This window comes from Chaetodon auriga, chromosome 10, assembly GCF_051107435.1.
Source record: "Chaetodon auriga isolate fChaAug3 chromosome 10, fChaAug3.hap1, whole genome shotgun sequence".
Lineage (NCBI taxonomy): Eukaryota > Metazoa > Chordata > Actinopteri > Chaetodontiformes > Chaetodontidae > Chaetodon > Chaetodon auriga.
Genome location: NC_135083.1, coordinates 3,412,106 through 3,434,173, shown reverse-complemented (window position 1 = coordinate 3,434,173; position 22,068 = coordinate 3,412,106). Strand labels below are relative to the sequence as shown.

Below are 22,068 nucleotides of genomic sequence, written 5' to 3'. Positions count from 1 at the left end.
TTAAAGTGGAGTTGATGTGACCTGTTTCATGTTACACTGAACTGCCTGCAAAAAACAAAAGGTGTGCATGCATGCTTTAACCGGCTCCTGTGAGAGTTAGCAGGATGCTGCAGGTGTCTTCCTTTCTTGTTAGAGATATAGGAATTAAATGATGTGGGAGCACAGTCTGTCACACCTTAAATGGGGTCATGTGACCTCCATGTCTACTGAATGTGTATACGGGCAATTGCTTGCTAACACGTGACAGCTTTTAAAGATGATAATATGGGAGTTTTTCTGGACTTTGAGGAATGTGTGAACTGCAAATGCTTGTTCAGTAAACTCAGTGTCTCCTCTACAGTGATGGGGTCATATCCAGCCCTGGCATTCGTCATGCTGTTTTCAGTAATTCTGTCCTTCAGTTGTCATGCTGGAAAAGTTCTGGTTTTCCCTGATGGGAGCCACTGGATTAACATGAAAATCCTGGTGGAGATGCTTCATTCTCAAGGCCTTCAAATAACGGTAATACGTACCTCCACCAGCTGGTATGTTTCTGAATTTTCACCTCATTACACCTCCATCACCATCACCCAGGAAAGTTCCCAACACATTGAGAACCAAGCCTTCATGACCTCGTCTTTTAAGAGGTCAGTAGAGATCCATCAGAGGAGAGGCTCACCATGGGCGTTTCTGGATTTTTATAAGAACATCTTCAACCTGATAGGGGAAAACCAGGCAGCTGTGGCAAAACTGGTCACCAGCATCTTTGAGAATAAGCCACTAATCAAGGAGTTGAAGGAAACTGGATATGATCTTTGTCTGACTGACCCTGGACTTCCAGGCGGAGTGCTGTTGGCACACTATCTCCAGCTTCCCATGGTTTTAAATGTGCGCTGGCTTTCCAGTGGAGATGAACACTTCACTATCGCCCCTTCTCCTCTGTCCTACGTGCCCCAATTGTTCTCTGAGAACTCTGACAAGATGGACTTCTTCCAAAGACTTGATAATATTGTCCGTCATGGCATGTTGGTTTACATGTACTACTATGTCTCAAATCCACCTTACCAGACTGTGTGCGATCATTATTTTGGACATAATGTCAGCACCATGTCTCTCATCCAGGGAGCTGATATCTGGCTAATGCCGGTTGACTTCACATTCGAGTTCCCTCGTCCAACCATGCCTAATGTTGTCTACATCGGAGGGTTCCAGGGTAAGCCGGCCAAACCTCTTTCATCAGATTTAGAGGACTTTGTGCAGAGTTCTGGTGAACATGGTGTGGTCGTCATGACTCTGGGGACCCTGCTGGGTGACCTCGGCCCTGAGATATCAGAGATCATCGCCTCAGCATTTGCCAACCTCCCTCAGAAAGTTGTGTGGAGGCACATCGGGAAGAGACCCACAACTCTGGGAAACAACACCAAACTGGTTGATTGGCTGCCTCAAAATGATATCTTAGGTCACTCTAAAACCAAGGTTTTTGTCACACATGGGGGTACTAATGGGCTTTACGAGGCCATCTACCACGGTGTCCCAGTTCTGGGCATTCCTTTGATCTTTGACCAGTACGACAACATGGTCCGAATGAAGGCTTGGGGGTGGCTGAGTTTGTTGACGTGACAACAATAGATGTTGAGTCCCTGACAAGTGCTCTGAAGAATATTCTAGACCCAGAAAAGCCATACAAACAGAATATGCTCAAACTGTCACAGCTGCATCACGACAAACCCATAAAACCCATGGACAGTGCCCTTTTCTGGATAGAGTACGTCATGAGGCACAAGGGCGCGGCACATCTGCGCACTGAGTCATATCGGTTGCCATGGTATGCTTATCACTGTCTAGATGTGATGGCAGTCTTTGCAGCATTTGGTCTACTGATCATCGCTTTAGTTTGGGTTTCCTACAGATGTCTCATTGGACGTTTGATGAGGATGAAGAGGTCCACATACAAGTCCAAGAATGATTAGATGACATAATGAAGGAACAAGCTTTATACTGTTTATGAAAGTAAGATAAAACAGTCCAGTGATTTGCAATGTAACAAAAGTTATGGAACAACAACAAAGAACAATGAGCTGAGCTGAACGGGGGCATTTTCATTTCCATGAAGGTAAATCAGAGGGATGGAAGTGTTGAGCACTGAGACTCTATAAAACCACTGATTCTGAAAAACTTGAAGCTCTGGTTGATCTTAACTTTGATGAATAAAATAATAAAGTTTGTGAGCCTCAGTTGTCCTTGCTTGAATATAGAACAAAGATGAAGCTTAGGGTACTATCTTCACACTTACACTTATTATTATTTACTCCCCCTCTCAGTGTTTGGTCTGTTCCTGCTTTCAACTCAATCCGCTGACTGAGGCTGTTCACTCTCTCAGTTAAACCGGTCAGATTTCACCACGACCTCTGTTAGCCAATCATCTCAATGCTGTCAAAGTTCAAAAATTGTGCCTTCCTGCCACTGTCAGTTCAGTGTCAGAATGACAAAAATGGCACATGCTCAGTTTAGCTTTTTCACTTCCTGCTAGTATTAGCAAGCTGATGTCCGATTTTTCTAGGGAATAGATAAATAACATGCATAATTTAAAGAGCAGATGTCTTTGTTTGGAAAGTAAAAGCATTTGTCAACATTTTCCTTTTGTTTCCCTTAAAAGGGGCAGCTGTGGCTCAGGAGGTATAGCGGTCATCCACTGATCAGGAAGTTGGTAGTTTGATCCCAGGCCTCAGCAGTCCACGTGCCGAAATATCCTTGGGCAAGATACTGAATCCCAAAACTGCCCCTGATGCCGTGCCATTGGTGTGTGAATTCATATGTACGTCGCTTTGGATAAAAGCGTCTGCCAAATGACTAATTGGAACTGTAACAGTGATCAACCTATCGATTTCTTCTGCAGATGTCAAAAACTATAAGTGCTTTTATTACCTCCAATAAAGACAATATATCTAATCTGACCTACAATCCTCTTGTTGCATTAGCATAAGCTAGCTGCAGACAAATCAACATTAGGAAAAAACTGAATAAATAAAACAGATACACAACAGTGATCATCTCACATCCAGTTCGCTGTTAAACTCATTACATTAGTCTGCGGCCGGCAGCACAAACCGGCTGTCATTTGTGATAATTGTACACAATGTTACTGACTTTAAATCTTGATAGCATAATGTTAGCTTACTGGCTCATAGCTTAGTCAAAAAGTTCCATGAGCTGAGTTGACCAGAAATATTTCCCCATCTCAGACTGAAGTCGTGAACAATGTTTCCATTGGATAAGAATCTTATTGGATGGTAATGATTGTTGCAGGTGTTAGTGAAACCCTCATGTGTTAGCAGGAAAACTGAGTGGATTGTGAAGAACTAGATGTTGACTGCAAATATGCAGCCAATTGCATGAAAATATTCATCAATGGTATACATTTGTTTTTCTGATAACTGACCATGGTACAAGCAGGATAATGGCCATCAAGGTGTGTAATGTGTTCTTACAGATGGTCTTAAATCAGACTTTTTCAGTGATTTTTGTTTTCTATATTTAAAAATAACATGGGCAAGGACTTGCAAGCTGCTAAATTGCACCAGTATGCAGATGACACAGTGGTGTACTCAGTTGAGCCAAGCAATTTATGATCAGATTGCATTTCAACAACTTTAGGTCTCACTACATGGGCTCGAGTTAGTTCTTAATGCCAGGAAAACTAAATCCATGACTTTTTCTAGGGCTTGTTTCCAATCCCCTGGTTACACAAGTCTGTTGTTAGCCAGGAAAAAGCTTTAAGTGCTTTGGACTGTGGTGATGTTGTCTACATGCATGCATGCCTCTTGTACACTCCACCTTTTAGATTCTGTGTACCACAGTGCTTTACTCAGTGCTTGTTATCTTGCAGAATGCATCTAGAGACAACCACTTACTCTTCAGAAAAGTAGTACACTATCAAAAATGGGAGTGTGAGCAGGTACAAACGTCAAAGTCTAAGTTTGAGAACAAACATGATGATCTTTAGTCTTCAGTAAAGATAAACTGTGAGGTGTACATATACCTTTTATTTATGTTGTTATGTCTCTCTAAGTGTGATGGGGTTTTCTAGAAATGCAACATGAATTCTGAGGTGAGGGGAATGTGTGATTTTTTTGAACCGAGAGGACTTCCTGTTCAGATCTTAAATGTGTGCACAAACACACCTAATGCTCACACCAGGTGTTGTTTCTCTCTTGCAGCTTTCACAGTTTAACCCAACAGATTATCTGAATGGTCTTGAGCAAATGGATATTCTTGATTACTCAAAGAGATAAAACATGTCATGTGACAACCAGTAGAGAAAAACACGAAGTTAGATTAGGTTTCAGAAAACAACTACATTCATCTAATGTAAAGGATGAAAGAAAAAGGAACAGAAAAATTATTATCATGCTTTACAAGCTGACACCCTGATTCTACTAAAATAACAAAACTCTTTGTGCACAGTGAGGGATAATTACAGACATGTCAGGTGCACTCACTTTTTATATTTAGCTACAAATAAAGTGATTTAAACTGGTAAAAGTATTGGGTTTCTGCAACTCGTTCCATTTGTTGTGGTGATGACTTCCCAGATCTTAGCAACTGCAAATACAGTAACTACAACCCTGTTCTAAAAGAAGCATACCAACACCAAGATGCGTAGTTTGTCTGAATTTCCTGTTTATTTAGAACATTTTCCAGTATGTGGTTAAAGTATCATGATAAAGATAAAAAATGTACCCCTGTACAGCAAAAGTCTTATTCAGGCAAAGAATAAAAAGTGTATGTAAGTGTATGCAAGAGCTGCTGTTTCAGCTGTTTGTCCTCCAATGTTTCACGTTAAAATCTTAACTTGTTAAATGTCACCTGCAGTTTGTGCCACTCGCTCACGGCCGGAGTGCGACTGAAACAAACGGCTGAACATCTGACGAGCTTGCTGGAGCAGCTGTCTGAGCTGAGCGGGGATATCTTCATGCCCATGGAGGTAAACCAGAGGGTTGAGAGCGCTGTTCAGACACACAAGGCCACGACTTATCTGACGAGCAACGTAGACTCGACTGAACCATCCACGACACATCCGCTGTTTGGACAGAACTCTTGACCAGAGGTTGAGGTTTTTGAGTACGTGATAGGGGATGTAACAAACAGAGAAGAGAAGAATCAAGATGAACAACAACCTCAAACCTCTCTGTTTCAGAACCTTGTCGATGGTGTTCGTGCGGCAGAGAACGATGATCACATGTCCATAGCAGCCCAGTGTGATGAGGAATGGGATACAGAACCCAGTGAGCGTCCATCCAAGGCTGTATTTCAGGTAATCCTCAACATGGATCTTACTGGTGGTACCGAAACATTGTTCAGTGCTGTTTCCGAATGTTTTGGGGTAAAACATGTCAGGAAGACTTTGAACACTCACCAACAGCCAAACCATGACTGAGATGGTCACAGAGTGAGTGACAGTTATTCTTCCCTTCACTCTCATTGGATGGACAATGGCCAAGTACCTGTACACACTTATACAAGTAAGGAACCCAATGCTGCCATATAAATTCAGGTGGAAGCAGAATCTTGTTATCTTGCAGAATGTATCCCCAAAGATCCATTTACTCTTCATGAAGTAGTACACCACCAAAAATGGGAGTGTGAGCAGGTACAAAAAATCAGCGAGTCCAAGGTTGAGAACAAACACGTTGATGTTACCCAGTTTCTTCCAGTTGTGCAGCAAAGACTTCAGTCCCCATCCATTAGCCACCAGACCAATGATGAATACTGAGATGTAAACAGGAGGCAGGAACCTGTGCTCAAAGTGGAAACTGACACGAGGACAGAGGCTTTTATTCATTCTGCCTACTGAAAAGAAGTTGGCACAAACTGTTTCGTCTGTGGGTGATCTTGCTTGTGTGAGCTGAAAGACCACGTGACCTACTATTTGTTCAAATAAGACTTCCTCTTTGAAACCCTGCTGTCTCAGATGTAGATCTGAGATCACAGACTAATATACACATGTGTAACATCTGTAATGTCTTATTTGCTTGTTTGTGAACGACTTTGTGATGAACCCTGCTTTCACATTATCACCTTTATACGCTTTAACAAACTGCAGGTGAGCTGGAAGATGAAGACTTGTGCATACTTTTTACCTTTGTGTAGTGATGGTTCTGTGAGGCTGTAATGCTCATTATAAAGGAAAAACACACTGTTGGATAAAAGCCAAGTTTGTTTCTGATGCTGAGCAGTCATGAGATAAGATAAGATAAGATAAGATATTCCTATATTAGTCCCACAGTGAGGAAATTTCCAAATTGGTGACATCCATGGTGACATTAATGGAAAATACTGACCAGAGGGTGGTGACAAAGTCAAGGTTTTAGCAAGCCTTTATGAAAAGCTTTATCACGGTATGAGCAGAGAAGTGGAGAGGTGTGTCTGGTAGTGCAACATAAGTTTTCTTTCTGTGTGTATTTCTTATATTGCAGGGACATAAAGCTGTTTACACAGTCACATCGTGGGGACTCCTCTTCCCTATGGGGGACTGGGGTTAAAGATAGGGATAGGGTTAGGCAAGTAGTGGTTTTGGTTATGGTAAGAGGAACTCTCCAGGAAATGAATGTAAGTCCATGTAATGTCCCCATAAATCCATAAATTATGTATACATGACTCTGTGTGTGTGTGTGTGTGTGTGTGTGAGAGAGAGAGAGAGAGAGAGAGAGAGAGAGAGAGAGAGAGAGAGAGAGAGGGTGGTGCTGTCAGATTTTTCACACTTAGTACAATCCAGTATAAAAACACAAAGAACGTGCATCTCACCAGAGGGGCCTGGAGCACACCTCTACCACAGTAACCATCGCAGTGTGAAGTGCTGGGGCTCAAATACTGCGAGGCTGATGAGCTGATTGATGGCAGGAGTGCAGGAGGAGCAGAGCATTGAGCCTGGAGGGAGGTCACGCCCACTCCACACACACACACACACACACACACACACACACACACACACAACACAGTGGAAATAATGATGGCACGACCTGGCCATGACAGGTGCCAGCAGAAAAATCCTCATACGTAGATTTGGGTTTGCAAAAATAACGAAAATGAACTGATGATGCAAGTGATGGAAATGAGTGGGCAATTAAGGGAATCTGGAAAAGGGAAATGATCAGTCATTAGTCAGATGTTCTGATGTTATACAAGGGAAATGTTTCACATGTTCAATATCTTTGACACTTCGTCTGTCATGCTAACATTTAAGGCTAATTTGAATACCATTAGTTTAGCAGGGATTCACAAGTGAGGATGGGGATGTGTAAAAGTCTATTAGGAGTAAAAAGTATGAGAATATAAGTATATGATACTGCCTGAGTATAATATATTTTAGTTCTAATGCAGCATTATATGCAGTTTCTAATTACTGCATTTCTCTGTGAATTTCCCCAGTGTGGGATAAATAAAGTTTCAAAGGCTAAAGTCGAAAGAAGTGGTGAGACACAGCAGCCCTGATATCAGTATCAGGTATCAAGTCTGATAAAGTGTGCATGCACTTGTACTCATAAAACTACTCTGGTGCTATAGCACCTGATACCACTTTACAGCAATGCAACTCTAACCTCTTGTCAGTTGAGCAGGTAGGAAGAGGAGCAATGTCAACAGTTTGGAGATGTTTTAGGATGACAAATGATGGTAAAAGCAGCTCAGACAGCAAGCTATGCTCTGCTAAACTGTAAATAAGAGAGGTGAAAGGCATCTCCTGTAACTTGAAATTGTATACAACATTGAAAGAACCAACACAATGCAGAATTCAAGGTGTTTGCTAACATGATGCTAACGCTAACAGCAGCAAACAGCAACAACCGACGTTGCAACAAATGCAGGAGAAATAAGAGAAAAAGATAAATAACGGACGGTAAAAACAACAGAAGCTCTTATGGCATCAATAAACAATTAAGGGAAGCTTTGCTACAGCCATCAAGAGATGCTTAACTGTGTGTGTGTGCGTGCGTGTGTGTGTGTGTGGTGTGTGTGTCAGTATGGACTTGTATTACATTGTGAGGACATAAATCTCTTGACACAGTCACATTGTGGGGACTCATCTTCCGTCTGGGGACAAAACGGAAGTCCCCATAACGTAAATCATTCAATTTAAGGTGAAGACTTTGATTACAGTTAGGTTTTGGCTGAGGTTACAGTTACTCTCCAGGAAATGAATGTAAATCATCAGCTGAATTTGATTTTTTTCTAAATGCACCAATAAAATGGCAGCAGTTAATGTGAGACCTCAACTGGAGGAGGGCAGTTAAAGCAGAACTGGGAGAAATGTTGTATTGTCACTCAATGGGGACAAAACAAACTGTTACAGTGCGAAATGTGAACCACTGACTGGAGTGAAGATGAATGGTCCAACGTCCTCCAGCTCAAAGTTCATGCACAAACATGCAGTGCAGTACTAAGACGCCAAGTTGTCTTACCAACTCTGTACTCTTTGATAAGGAAACATAGTTTTGACAGCAGAATAACAAATTCACGAAATATCTTTTGGTTTATTTCCTTTTTTCCTCAATTTTCCTCTGATTCTAACAAAATACATGTAATAATCAAGCTGTTGCTCTACACTACAGTACAATCATAGTTGGGTTTGAAAGCATTAGACTTGCCAAAACTTTGGCTAAGCACCACTTTAATATTTCTGTGAAATGTTGTATTCTGGAAGTTTGTAAAAATGTTAGTGTTCAGGCAGAATGCAGAACAGCTGTAACAGGAAAAAACCTGAGAGTAGGGCTGGGGGGGGGGGGGGGGGCATCTGTATATTTACATTTGGCTGTAGAAAGGGCCTGTTCTAACCTGCAGAGTTATACATTGACCTGCTTTTCAGCTGCTGCATATATCCTCAGGCACCTGATTCTTTATGGCTGCAGGGACACATCACACACTCTGAGGCGAGGATTTTGCTAACAAACTGTGTGCTGCTGCTTGTGCTACTTCTCTTCTCATTTGACGTCTGATCTCAAACTGGGTCTACACTACAGCTCAGTCAGGTACTACATCCACTTTATGGTTTTGTTATATCCTGTGATGGCCAGTTGTGCCCTGTGCTACAGTTTAAGATGATGATGATCATTTGCCACACAGACCAAACGTTCAGAGCAGACGAATCATAGATTTGACTGTGAGCACTGCGATGTTACATCTGTTAATTTTAGCCAAAGTTTGATATTTTACATTTCATAACATTCTGTGCACACTGAAGACTTTACACTGAAGATGTCACGCTTTGATTGTACATAACTGATGTGTGATTCTCTCATATCTCGGTACAGAAGGACTTTGACTGCATAACTGGTGCTAAACATAACACAGTTCACAGCTCCAGGGGAAAAAAAAAGAGATTCAGCCGTTGTACAAAGAGCAAAATGAATGATCTGATTTAGAAAAGACGAGACATATCATGTCACAGAGGAGTGAATAGAAACACAACATAAATCCAATGTTACACATAGAGAGTAGCTGGAGACATTTGGGAAAGAAGTGGAAAGTTGATCATGCCTTAAGGAAATGGGGGGCCTCATGGGCTTCATTGGCCTCATCAGGAATTTGAACAAACACACACACACACACACAGTGGTATTTCTGTCACGTTTGGGGACATTGCATAGACTTAGATTCATTTCCTGGAGACTTCCCCTCACCATAACCATAACCACTACTTGCCTAACCTTTACCTTAACTTTAACCCAAGACTTCACCCTCCATCCACAGGCCCTACTTTCATCAGCTGTGGTATAAACATCAAAATAGAACCAAGAAACCATCAAAATGGGATTACTCCATATAAAATGATGACAATTTCACTTTGCCTCTTGAGTGTACATGCTTCTTTCTTCTCTTGTATTCCCAAAGTGGTGTTGATCAGTTCTTCCCTGAAATGGAAACCACTGCAGTGTATGGAAATGGAGAGCAGTCTGGTTGTCTTTGTGACAGCAGCAGCAACAGTAAAACCACTTGGAAAAGCCATGGTCTGTTATGCTTTAATATTGTATTTATAACCCTTTCCAGTCTGTTTCAAGCATACAGGCTCCGATCAACCCACTGTAGGCTAACTTTCCACAACCAAATGGCAGACAAGGTTCACAAATCGTTCTAGTTTAACATCTAGAAAGCTAAGAGCTCATGAACCCACACTGTGCTGCTTGCTTGTTTCCATCTTGTTCCTGGCCCCATGACACCTCAAGGTTATTGTTTTTACTGGCTCCTGTGAGAGTTAGCAGTATGCTGCGAGTGTTGCCCTTTTTTGTGAGAGATATATAGGAAATAAGTGATGTGGGAGCACAGCCCGTCACACCTTAAATGGGGTCTGTGACCTCCATGTCAACTGAGTGTGTATACGGGCAATAATTTCCTAACACACTGAGACAGTGTGACAGCTTTTAAAGATGATAATATGGGAGTTCTTCTGCACATTGACAAATGTTTGGACTGCAAATACTTGTTCAGTAAGTTCTGTGTCTCTTCTACAGTGATGGGGTCATATCCAGCCCTGGCGTTCGTCATGCTGTTTTCAGCAACTCTGTCCTTCAGTTGTGATGCTGGAAAAGTGCTGGTTTTCCCTATGGATGGGAGCCACTGGATTAACATGAAAATCCTGGTGGAGATGCTTCATTCTCAAGGCCATCAAATAACAGTAATACGTACCTCCACCAGCTGGTATGTTTCTGAATTTTCACCTCATTACACTTCCATCACCATCACCCAGGAAAGTTCCCAACACATTGAGAGCCAAGACTTCATGACCTCGTTTTTGAAGAGGTCAATAGAGATCCGTCGGAGGAGAGGCTCACCATGGGCGTTTCTGGATTTTTATAAAAATATTTTCAACCTGATAGGGGAAAACCAGGCGGCTGTGGCAAAACTGATCACCAGCATCTTTGAGAATAAGACACTGATTAAGGAGTTGAAGGAAACTGGATACGATCTTTGTCTGACTGACCCTGCATTTCCAGGCGGAGTGCTGTTGGCACACTATCTCCAGCTTCCCATGGTTTTAAATGTGCGCTGGCTTTTCAATGGAGAAGCACACTTTGCCATCGCCCCTTCTCCTCTGTCCTATGTGCCCCAATTGTTCTCTGAGAACTCTGACAAGATGGACTTTTTCCAAAGACTTGATAATATTATCCGTCATGGCATGTTGGTTTACATGTACTACTATGTCTCAAATCCACCTTACCAGGCTGTGTGCGATCATTATTTTGGACATGATGTCAGCACCATGTCTCTCATCCAGGGAGCTGATATCTGGCTAATGCGGGTTGACTTCACATTAGAGTTCCCTCGTCCAACCATGCCCAATGTTGTCTACATCGGGGGGTTCCAGGGTAAGCCGGCCAAACCTCTTTCATCAGATTTAGAGGACTTTGTGCAGAGTTCTGGTGAACATGGTGTGGTTGTCATGACTCTGGGGACCCTACTGGGTGACCTCGGCCCTGAGATGTCAGAGATCATTGCCTCAGCATTTGCCAACCTCCCTCAGAAAGTTGTGTGGAGGCACATTGGGAAGAGACCCACAACTCTGGGAAACAACACCAAACTGGTTGATTGGCTGCCTCAAAATGATATCTTAGGTCACTCTAAAACCAAGGTTTTTGTCACACATGGGGGTACTAATGGGCTGTATGAGGCCATCTACCACGGTGTCCCAGTTCTGGGCATTCCTTTGATCTTTGACCAGTACGACAACATGGTCCGAATGAAGGCTCGGGGGGTGGCTGAGTTCGTTGACGTGACAACAATGGATGTTGAGTCCCTGACAAGTGCTCTGAAGAATATTCTAGACCAAGAAAAGCCATACAAACAGAATATGCTCAAACTGTCACAGCTGCATCACGACAAACCCATAAAACCCATGGACAGTGCCCTTTTCTGGATAGAGTACGTCATGAGGCACAAGGGCGCGGCACATCTGCGCACTGAGTCATATCGGTTGCCATGGTATGCTTATCACTGTCTAGATGTGATGGCAGTCTTTGCAGCATTTGCTCTGCTGATCATTGCTTTAGTTTGGCTTTCCTGTAAATGTCTCATTGGACATTTGATGAGGATGAAAAGGTCCACATACAAGTCCAAGAATGATTAGACAACATAATGATAAAACAAACTTGATACTGTAGATAAGAGTAAGACAATACAGACCAGTAATTTACAGAAACTATGGAATAACAACAACAGGAACAATATACAGAACTTACATGAATATCAATGTGAAAGTGATGAAAATTCTAATCCTATAATAGCGTTAAAATGCTGAAATTATCAGTGCTATTTTGTTATCTGAACTGTCTTTTTGTAAATTGAAAATCAATTTGTAGAAGAATAAATTTTTGATCTTGAAATAATTAAAGTGCACCATGAATTTGTTTTGCAATGTTCTTTTCTTTTTCCTCTTCCCTGGGAATGAATTATTATTAGTTGTATATTGCAATGCCTGTGATTATAAAAATTCTGGATATAAAAACTACATGATTGGAGACAATATGTTGTTTGGGTTGTTTTACAATCATGATTAAAAATAAACAGAAGGAACAATTATGGAATTATATTAAGATAAAATATATTTTGTTATATCTCATACTTCTTACAAGGGACACAATTGGAGCAATTAAGTGAGCCTTTTACAGAATTCTGAATTTCATAGAATTGCCATGAAACATGTATGTACCACAGGCACACAGCCAGACGTTTGGCTGAGGTTACTGTTACTCTCAAGGAAATGAATGTAAATCATCAGCTGAATTTGATCTTTTTCTAAATGCACCTGTAAAATGGCAGCAGTTAATGTGAGACCTCAACTGGAGGAGGGCAGTTAAAGCAGAACTGGGAGAAATGTTGTATTGTCACTCAATGAGGACAAAACAAACTGTTACAGTGCCAAATGTCAACCACTGACTGGAGTGAATATGAATGGTCCAACGTCCTCCAGCTCAAAGTTCATGCACAAACATGCAGTGCAGTACTAAGACGCCAAGTTATCTTACCAAATCTGTACTCTTTGATAAGGAAACATAGTTTTGACAGCAGAATAACAAATTCACTAAATATGTTTTGATTTATTTCCTTTTTTTCCTCATTCTTCCTCTTATTCTAACAAAATACATATTCTGTAATAATCAAGCTGTTGCTCTACACTACAGTACAATCATAGTTGGGTTTGAAAGCATTAGACTTGCCAAAACTTTGGCTAAGCACCACTTTAATATTTCTGTGAAATGTTGTATTGTGGAAGTTTGAAAAAAAATGTTAGTGTTCATCCAGAAAGCAAAACAGCTGTAACAGGAAAAAACCTGAGAGCAGGGTTTGGAGGGGGCATCGGCATAATTAAATTGGCTGCAGAGATGGCCTCGTCTGACCTGTAGAGATATACAAATACCTGCTTTTCAGCTGCTGAATATATCCTCAGACACTAGATGCTTCATGGCTGCAGGGACACATCACACACTCTGAGGTGAGGATTTTGCTAACAAACTGTGTGCTGCTGCTTGTGTGCTTTAATTTTTTATGGACAATGTGAAGATCGTTCAGAAACATTTCTTCACACATCACAGGAAGAGGCCTGTTGTTTCATTAATACATGACTTTCATCATTACTGTAACTGCTGCTCAGAAAAATCTTACTTGTGTTGAGAGATTATTTAAAACCACAAATAAGGTTTTTTTTTTTTTTTTTTCTGACAAAGCTATCATTGTTTTCTTTCTTTGCTTTCTTGTCTTCTCATTTGCCGTTTGATCTCAAACTGGGTCTACACTACAGCTCAGTCAGGTACTACATCCACTTTCTGGTTTAGTTATATCCTGTGATGGCCAGTTGTGCCCTGTGCTACAGTTTAAGATGATGATGATCATTTGCCACACAGACCAAACTTTCAGAGCAGACGAATCATAGATTTGATTGTGAGCACTGCGATGTTACATCTGTTAAATTTCGTCAGTTTAATATTTTACATTTCATAACATTCTGTGCACACTGAAGACTTTACATATCATGCTTTGATCGTACATAACTGATTCGTGACTCTCTCTTGTGTCAGTACACAAGGACTTTGACTGCACAACTGGTGCTAAACATTACACAGCCCAAGGCAAAAAACAAACAGATTCAGCCGCTGTACAAAGAGTAAAATGAATGATCTGATTTAGAAAAGACAAGTTATATTGTGTCACAGAGTGTTGAATAGAAACACAACATAAATTCAATGTTACACATAGAGAGTAACTGGAGACATTTGGGAAAGAAGTGGAAAGTTGATCATGCCTTAAGGAAATGGGGGGCCTCATGGGCTTCATTGGCCTCATCAGGAATTTGAACAAACACACACAAACAAACAAACACACACACACACACACACACACACACAGTGGTATTTCTGTCACGTTTGGGGACATTGCATAGACTTAGATTCATTTCCTGGAGACTTCCCCTCACCATAACCATAACCACTACTTGCCTAACCTTTACCTTAACTTTAACCCAAGACTTCACCCTCCATCCACAGGCCCTACTTTCATCAGCTGTGGTATAAACATTAAAATAGAACCAAGAAACAATCAAAATGAGATTACTCCATATAAAATGATGACAATTTCACTTTGCCTCTTGAGTGTACATGCTTCTTTCTTCTCTTTTGTTCCCAAAGTGGTGTTGATCATGTCTTCCCTCAAATGGAAACCACTGCTGTGTATCCCTGTGTCTCTTCTACAGTGATGGGGTCATATCCAGCCCTGGCGTTCGTCATGCTGTTTTCAGCAACTCTGTCCTTCAGTTGTGATGCTGGAAAAGTGCTGGTTTTCCCTATGGATGGGAGCCACTGGCTTAATATGAGAATCCTGGTGGAGATGCTTCATTCTCAAGGCCATCAAATAACGGTAATACGTACCTCCGCCAGCTGGTATGTTTCTGAATTTTCACCTCATTACACCTCCATCACCATCACCCAGGAAAGTTCCCAACACCTTGCGACCCAAGACTTCATGAACTCGTTTTTGAAGAGTTCAATAGAGATCCGTCGGAGGAGAGGCTCACCATGGGCGTTTCTGGATTTTTATAAGAACATTTTCAACCTGGTAGGGGAGAACCAGGCAGCTGTGGCAAAACTGATCACCAGCATCTTTGAGAATAAGACACTGATCAAGGAGTTGAAGGAAACTGGATACGATCTTTGTCTGACTGACCCTGCATTTCCAGGCGGAGTGCTGTTGGCACACTATCTCCAGCTTCCCATGGTTTTAAATGTGCGCTGGCTTTCCAGTGGAGATCCACACTTCACCATTGCCCCTTCTCCTCTGTCCTATGTGCCCCAAATGTTGTCTGAGAACTCTGACAAGATGGACTTTTTCCAAAGACTTGATAATATTATCCGTCATGGCATGTTGGTTTTCATGTACTACTATGTCACAAATCCACCTTACCAGGCTGTGTGCGATCAATATTTTGGACCTGATGTCAGCGCCATGTCTCTCATCCAGGGAGCTGATATCTGGCTAATACGGGTTGACTTTATATTAGAGTTCCCTCGTCCAACCATGCCTAATGTTGTCTACATCGGAGGGTTCCAGGGTAAGCCGGCCAAACCTCTTTCATCAGATTTAGAGGACTTTGTGCAGAGTTCTGGTGAACATGGTGTGGTCGTCATGACTCTGGGGACCCTGCTGGGTGACCTCGGCCCTGAGATATCAGAGATCATCGCCTCAGCATTTGCCAACCTTCCTCAGAAAGTTGTGTGGAGGCACATTGGGAAGAGACCCACAACTCTGGGAAACAACACCAAACTGGTTGATTGGCTGCCTCAAAATGATATTCTAGGTCACCCTAAAACCAAGGTTTTTGTCACACATGGGGGTACTAATGGGCTTTACGAGGCCATCTACCACGGTGTCCCAGTTCTGGGCATTCCTTTGATCTTTGACCAGTACGACAACATGGTCCGAATGAAGGCTCGTGGGGTGGCTGAGTTCGTTGACGTGACAACAATAGATGTTGAGTCCCTGACAAGTGCTCTGAAGAAAATTCTAGACCCAGAAAAGCCATACAAACAGAATATGCTCAAACTGTCACAGCTGCATCACGACAAACCCATAAAACCCATGGACAGTGCCCTTTTCTGGATAGAGTACGTCATGAGGCACAAGGGCGCGGCACATCTGCGCACTGAGTCATATCAGTTGCCATGGTATGCTTATCACTGTCTAGATGTGATGGCAGTCTTTGTAGCATTTGGTCTGCTGATCATCGCTTTAGTTTGGCTTTCCTGTAAATGTCTCATTGGACATTTGATGAGGATGAAGAGGTCCACATACAAGTCCAAGAATGATTAGACAACATAATGATAAAACAAACTTGATACTGTAGATAAGAGTAAGACAATACAGACCAGTAATTTACAGAAACTATGGAATAACAACAACAGGAACAATATACAGAACTTACATGAATATCAATGTGAAAGTGATGAAAATTCTAATCCTATAATAGCGTTAAAATGTTGAAATTATCAGTGCTATTTTGTTATCTGAACTGTCTTTTTGTAAATTGAAAATCAATTTGTAGAAGAATAAATTTTTGATCTTGAAATAATTAAAGTGCACCATGAATTTGTTTTGCAATGTTCTTTTCTTTTTCCTCTTCCCTGGGAATGAATTATTATTAGTTGTATATTGCAATGCCTGTGATTATAAAAATTCTGGATATAAAAACTACATGATTGGAGACAATATGTTGTTTGGGTTGTTTTACAATCATGATTAAAAATAAACAGAAGGAACAATTATGGAATTATATTAAGATAAAATATATTTTGTTATATCTCATACTTCTTACAAGGGACACAATTGGAGCAATTAAGTGAGCCTTTTACAGAATTCTGAATTTCATAGAATTGCCATGAAACATGTATGTACCACAGGCACACAGCCAGACGTTTGGCTGAGGTTACTGTTACTCTCAAGGAAATGAATGTAAATCATCAGCTGAATTTGATCTTTTTCTAAATGCACCTGTAAAATGGCAGCAGTTAATGTGAGACCTCAACTGGAGGAGGGCAGTTAAAGCAGAACTGGGAGAAATGTTGTATTGTCACTCAATGAGGACAAAACAAACTGTTACAGTGCCAAATGTCAACCACTGACTGGAGTGAATATGAATGGTCCAACGTCCTCCAGCTCAAAGTTCATGCACAAACATGCAGTGCAGTACTAAGACGCCAAGTTATCTTACCAAATCTGTACTCTTTGATAAGGAAACATAGTTTTGACAGCAGAATAACAAATTCACTAAATATGTTTTGGTTTATTTCCTTTTTTCCTCATTCTTACTCTTTTTCTAACAAAATACATATTCTGTAATAATCAAGCTGTTGCTCTACACTACAGTACAATCATAGTTGGGTTTGAAAGCATTAGACTTGCCAAAACTTTGGCTAAGCACCACTTTAATATTTCTGTGAAATGTTGTATTGTGGAAGTTTGAAAAAAATGTTAGTGTTCAGCCAGAAAGCAAAACAGCTGTAACAGGAAAAAACCTGAGAGCAGGGTTTGGAGGGGGCATCGGCATAATTAAATTGGCTGCAGAGATGGCCTCGTCTGACCTGTAGAGATATACAAATACCTGCTCTTCAGCTGCTACATATATCCTCAGACACTAGATGCTTCATGGCTGCAGGGACACATCACACACTCTGAGGTGAGGATTTTGCTAACAAACTGTGTGCTGCTGCTTGTGTGCTTTAATTTTTTATGGACAATGTGAAGATCGTTCAGAAACATTTCTTCACACATCACAGGAAGAGGCCTGTTGTTTCATTAATACATGACTTTCATCATTATTGTAACTGCTGCTCAGAAAAATCTTACTTGTGTTGAGAGATTATTTAAAACCACAAATAAGGTTTTTTTTCTGACAAAGCTATCATTGTTTTCTTTCTTTGCTTTCTTGTCTTCTCATTTGACGTTTGATCTCAAACTGGGTCTACACTACAGCTCAGTCAGGTACTACATCCACTTTATGGTTTTGTTATATCCTGTGATGGCCAGTTGTGCCCTGTGCTACAGTTTAAGATGATGATGATCATTTGCCACACAGACCAAACTTTCAGAGCAGACGAATCATAGATTTGATTGTGAGCACTGCGATGTTACATCTGTTAAATTTCGTCAGTTTAATATTTTACATTTCATAACATTCTGTGCACACTGAAGACTTTACATATCTCGCTTTGATCGTACATAACTGATTCGTGACTCTCTCTTGTGTCAGTACACAAGGACTTTGACTGCATAACTGGTGCTAAACATTACACAGCCCAAGGCAAAAAACAAACAGATTCAGCCGCTGTACAAAGAGTAAAATGAATGATCTGATTTAGAAAAGACAAGTTATATTGTGTCACAGAGTGGTGAATAGAAACACAACATAAATTCAATGTTACACATAGAGAGTAGCTGGAGACATTTGGGAAAGAAGTGGAAAGTTGATCATGCCTTAAGGAAATGGGGGGCCTCATGGGCTTCATTGGCCTCATCAGGAATTTGAACAAACACACACAAACAAACAAACACACACACACACACACACACACACACACACACACACACACACAGTGGTATTTCTGTCACGTTTGGGGACATTGCATAGACTTAGATTCATTTCCTGGAGACTTCCCCTCACCATAACCATAACCACTACTTGCCTAACCTTTACCTTAACTTTAACCCGAGACTTCACCCTCCATCCACAGGCCCTACTTTCATCAGCTGTGGTATAAACATTAAAATAGAACCAAGAAACAATCAAAATGAGATTACTCCATATAAAATGATGACAATTTCACTTTGCCTCTTGAGTGTACATGCTTCTTTCTTCTCTTGTATTCCCAAAGTGGTGTTGATCAGTTCTTCCCTGAAATGGAAACCACTGCAGTGTATCCCTGTGTCTCTTCTACAGTGATGGGGTCATATCCAGCCCTGGCGTTCGTCATGCTGTTTTCAGCAACTCTGTCCTTCAGTTGTGATGCTGGAAAAGTGCTGGTTTTCCCTATGGATGGGAGCCACTGGATTAACATGAAAATCCTGGTGGAGATGCTTCATTCTCAGGGCCATCAAATAACGGTAATACGTACCTCCACCAGCTGGTATGTTTCTGAATTTTCACCTCATTACACCTCCATCACCATCACCCAGGAAAGTTCCCAACACCTTGAGAGCCAAGACTTCATGACCTCATTTTTGAAGAGGTCAATAGAGATCCGTCGGAGGAGAGGCTCACCATGGGCGTTTCTGGATTTTTATAAGAACATTTTCAACCTGATAGGGGAGAACGAGGTAGCTGTGGCAAAACTGGTCACCAGCATCTTTGAGAATAAGACACTGATTAAGGAGTTGAAGGAAACTGGATATGATCTTTGTCTGACTGACCCTGGACTTCCAGGCGGAGTACTGTTGGCACACTATCTCCAGCTTCCCATGGTTTTAAATGTGCGCTGGCTTTTCAATGGAGAAGCACACTTTGCCATCGCCCCTTCTCCTCTGTCCTATGTGCCCCAATTGTTCTCTGAATACTCTGACAAGATGGACTTTTTCCAAAGACTTGATAATATTATCCGTCATGGTATGTTAGTTTACATGTACTACTATGTCTCAAATCCACCTTACCAGGCTGTGTGCGATCAATATTTTGGACCTGATGTCAGCGCCATGTCTCTCATCCAGGGAGCTGATATCTGGCTAATACGGGTTGACTTCACATTCGAGTTGCCTCGTCCAACCATGCCTAATGTTGTCTACATCGGAGGGTTCCAGGGTAAGCCGGCCAAACCTCTTTCATCAGATTTAGAGGACTTTGTGCAGAGTTCTGGTGAACATGGTGTGGTCGTCATGACTCTGGGGACCCTGCTGGGTGACCTCGGCCCTGAGATGTCAGAGATCATCGCCTCAGCATTTGCCAACCTCCCTCAGAAAGTTGTGTGGAGGCACATTGGGAAGAGACCCACAACTCTGGGAAACAACACCAAACTGGTTAAATGGCTGCCTCAAACTGATATTCTAGGTCACCCTAAAACCAAGGTTTTTGTCACACATGGGGGTACTAATGGGCTTTACGAGGCCATCTACCACGGTGTCCCAGTTCTGGGCATTCCTTTGATCTTTGACCAGTATGACAACATGGTCCGAATGAAGGCTCGGGGGGTGGCTGAGTTTGTTGACGTGACAACAATAGATGTTGAGTCCCTGACAAGTGCTCTGAAGAATATTCTAGACCCAGAAAAGCCATACAAACAGAATATGCTCAAACTGTCACAGCTGCATCACGACAAACCCATAAAACCCATGGACAGTGCCCTTTTCTGGATAGAGTACGTCATGAGGCACAAGGGCGCGGCACATCTGCGCACTGAGTCATATCGGTTGCCATGGTATGCTTATCACTGTCTAGATGTGATGGCAGTCTTTGTAGCATTTGGTCTGCTGATCATCGCTTTAGTTTGGCTTTCCTGTAAATGTCTCATTGGACATTTGATGAGGATGAAGAGGTCCACATACAAGTCCAAGAATGATTAGACAACATAATGATAAAACAAACTTGATACTGTAGATAAGAGTAAGACAATACAGACCAGTAATTTACAGAAACTATGGAATAACAACAACAGGAACAATATACAGAACTTACATGAATATCAATGTGAAAGTGATGAAAATTCTAATCCTATAATAGCGTTAAAATGTTGAAATTATCAGTGCTATTTTGTTATCTGAACTGTCTTTTTGTAAATTGAAAATCAGTTTGCAGAGGGATAAATTTTTCATCTTTAAACAATGAGAGTGCACCATGAATTTGTTTTACAATGTTCTTTTTGTCCTCTTCCCTGGAAATTAATTATTATTAGTTGTATATTGCAATGCCTGTGATAAAAGTTATAGATTTAAAAATCACTTAATTGGAGACAATATGTTGTTTTGTTCATTTATAATCATGATTAAAAATAAACAGAACGAATAATTATGGAATTATATTAAGATAAAATATATGTTGTTATATTTCATACTTCTTACAAGGGACACAATTGGAGTGATTAAGTGAGCCTTTTACAGAATTCTGAATTTCATAGAGTTGCCCTGAAACATGTTTACTTGTGTTAAATTTCACACACGGCTACAGTTTGCTAAGCTGTTGAACATCTGACGAGCTTGCTGGAGCTGCTGTCCTGCTGTCTGAGCTGAACAAGAATATCATCATTTCCATGGAGGTAAACCAGAGGGTTGAGAGCACTGTTCAGACACACAAGGGAACAACTTATCTGCCAAGCTACATAGACTCTATTTAACCACCCATGACATGTCCTCTTTTTTAAGATGTACAACAGGATGAACAACAATTTCAAGCTTGTGTGTGTGTGTGTGTGTGTGTGTGTGTGTGTGTGTGTGTGTGTGTGTGAGAGGGTGGTGCTGTCAGATTTTAAGCATAAGGAAAACATACTTAGTACAATCCAGTATAAAAATACAAAGAACGTGCATCTCACCAGAGGGGCCTGGAGCACACCTCCACCACAGTAACCACCGCAGTGTGAAGTGCTGGGGCTCAAATACTGCGAGGCTGATGAGCTGATTGATGGCAGGAGTGCAGGAGGAGCAGAGCCTGAAGGGAGGTCACGCCCACTCCACACACACACAACACAGTGGAAATAACGAGGGCGCGACCTGGCCATGACAGGTGCCAGCAGAAAAATCCTCACACGTAGATTTGGGTTTGCAAAAATGCCAAAAATGAACTGGTGATGTAAGAGATGGAAATGAGTGGGCAATTAAGGGAATCTGGAAAAGGGAAATGATCAGTCATGAGTCAGACCTACAGAAATGAGCACAAAATTAATTAAAGGCCTTATTCATCAAGGGTGGATCAGAGTATACAGTCCTGTGATTGCAGAGATATCAAGGTTGTGTTTCTCTGAACAGCTTGGAGGTTAAAAGATGGGAAGAATTCAGATAATGTTTATGTTGAACATTGTTTCAACAACCACTGAAGAGCCAGGTGGTATGAGTGACCTCGATAATGAGAGGTTTAAT

The 22,068-nt window shown here is 41.4% G+C and overlaps 1 protein-coding gene and 4 pseudogenes across 1 annotated transcript; 4 read left to right on the top strand and 1 right to left on the bottom strand.

The window, feature by feature from the left end:
• The first annotated feature begins 342 nt into the window (after positions 1-342).
• Positions 343-1,949, top strand: LOC143327140 (UDP-glucuronosyltransferase 2C1 pseudogene; annotated as a pseudogene).
• Positions 1,950-4,824: 2,875 nt separating this feature from the next.
• LOC143327461 (P2Y purinoceptor 1-like) lies at positions 4,825-5,821 on the bottom strand. The gene has a single exon (XM_076741812.1). The coding sequence runs from the start codon at positions 5,819-5,821 to the stop codon at positions 4,835-4,837; it is 987 nt and encodes a 328-aa protein (XP_076597927.1). The 3' UTR covers positions 4,825-4,834.
• A 4,662-nt stretch (positions 5,822-10,483) lies between these two features.
• LOC143327021 (UDP-glucuronosyltransferase 2A2 pseudogene) lies at positions 10,484-12,094 on the top strand (annotated as a pseudogene).
• A 2,621-nt stretch (positions 12,095-14,715) lies between these two features.
• LOC143327041 (UDP-glucuronosyltransferase 2C1 pseudogene) lies at positions 14,716-16,338 on the top strand (annotated as a pseudogene).
• Positions 16,339-18,951: 2,613 nt separating this feature from the next.
• On the top strand, positions 18,952-20,654 carry LOC143327262 (UDP-glucuronosyltransferase 2C1 pseudogene; annotated as a pseudogene).
• The last annotated feature ends 1,414 nt before the right edge of the window (positions 20,655-22,068 follow it).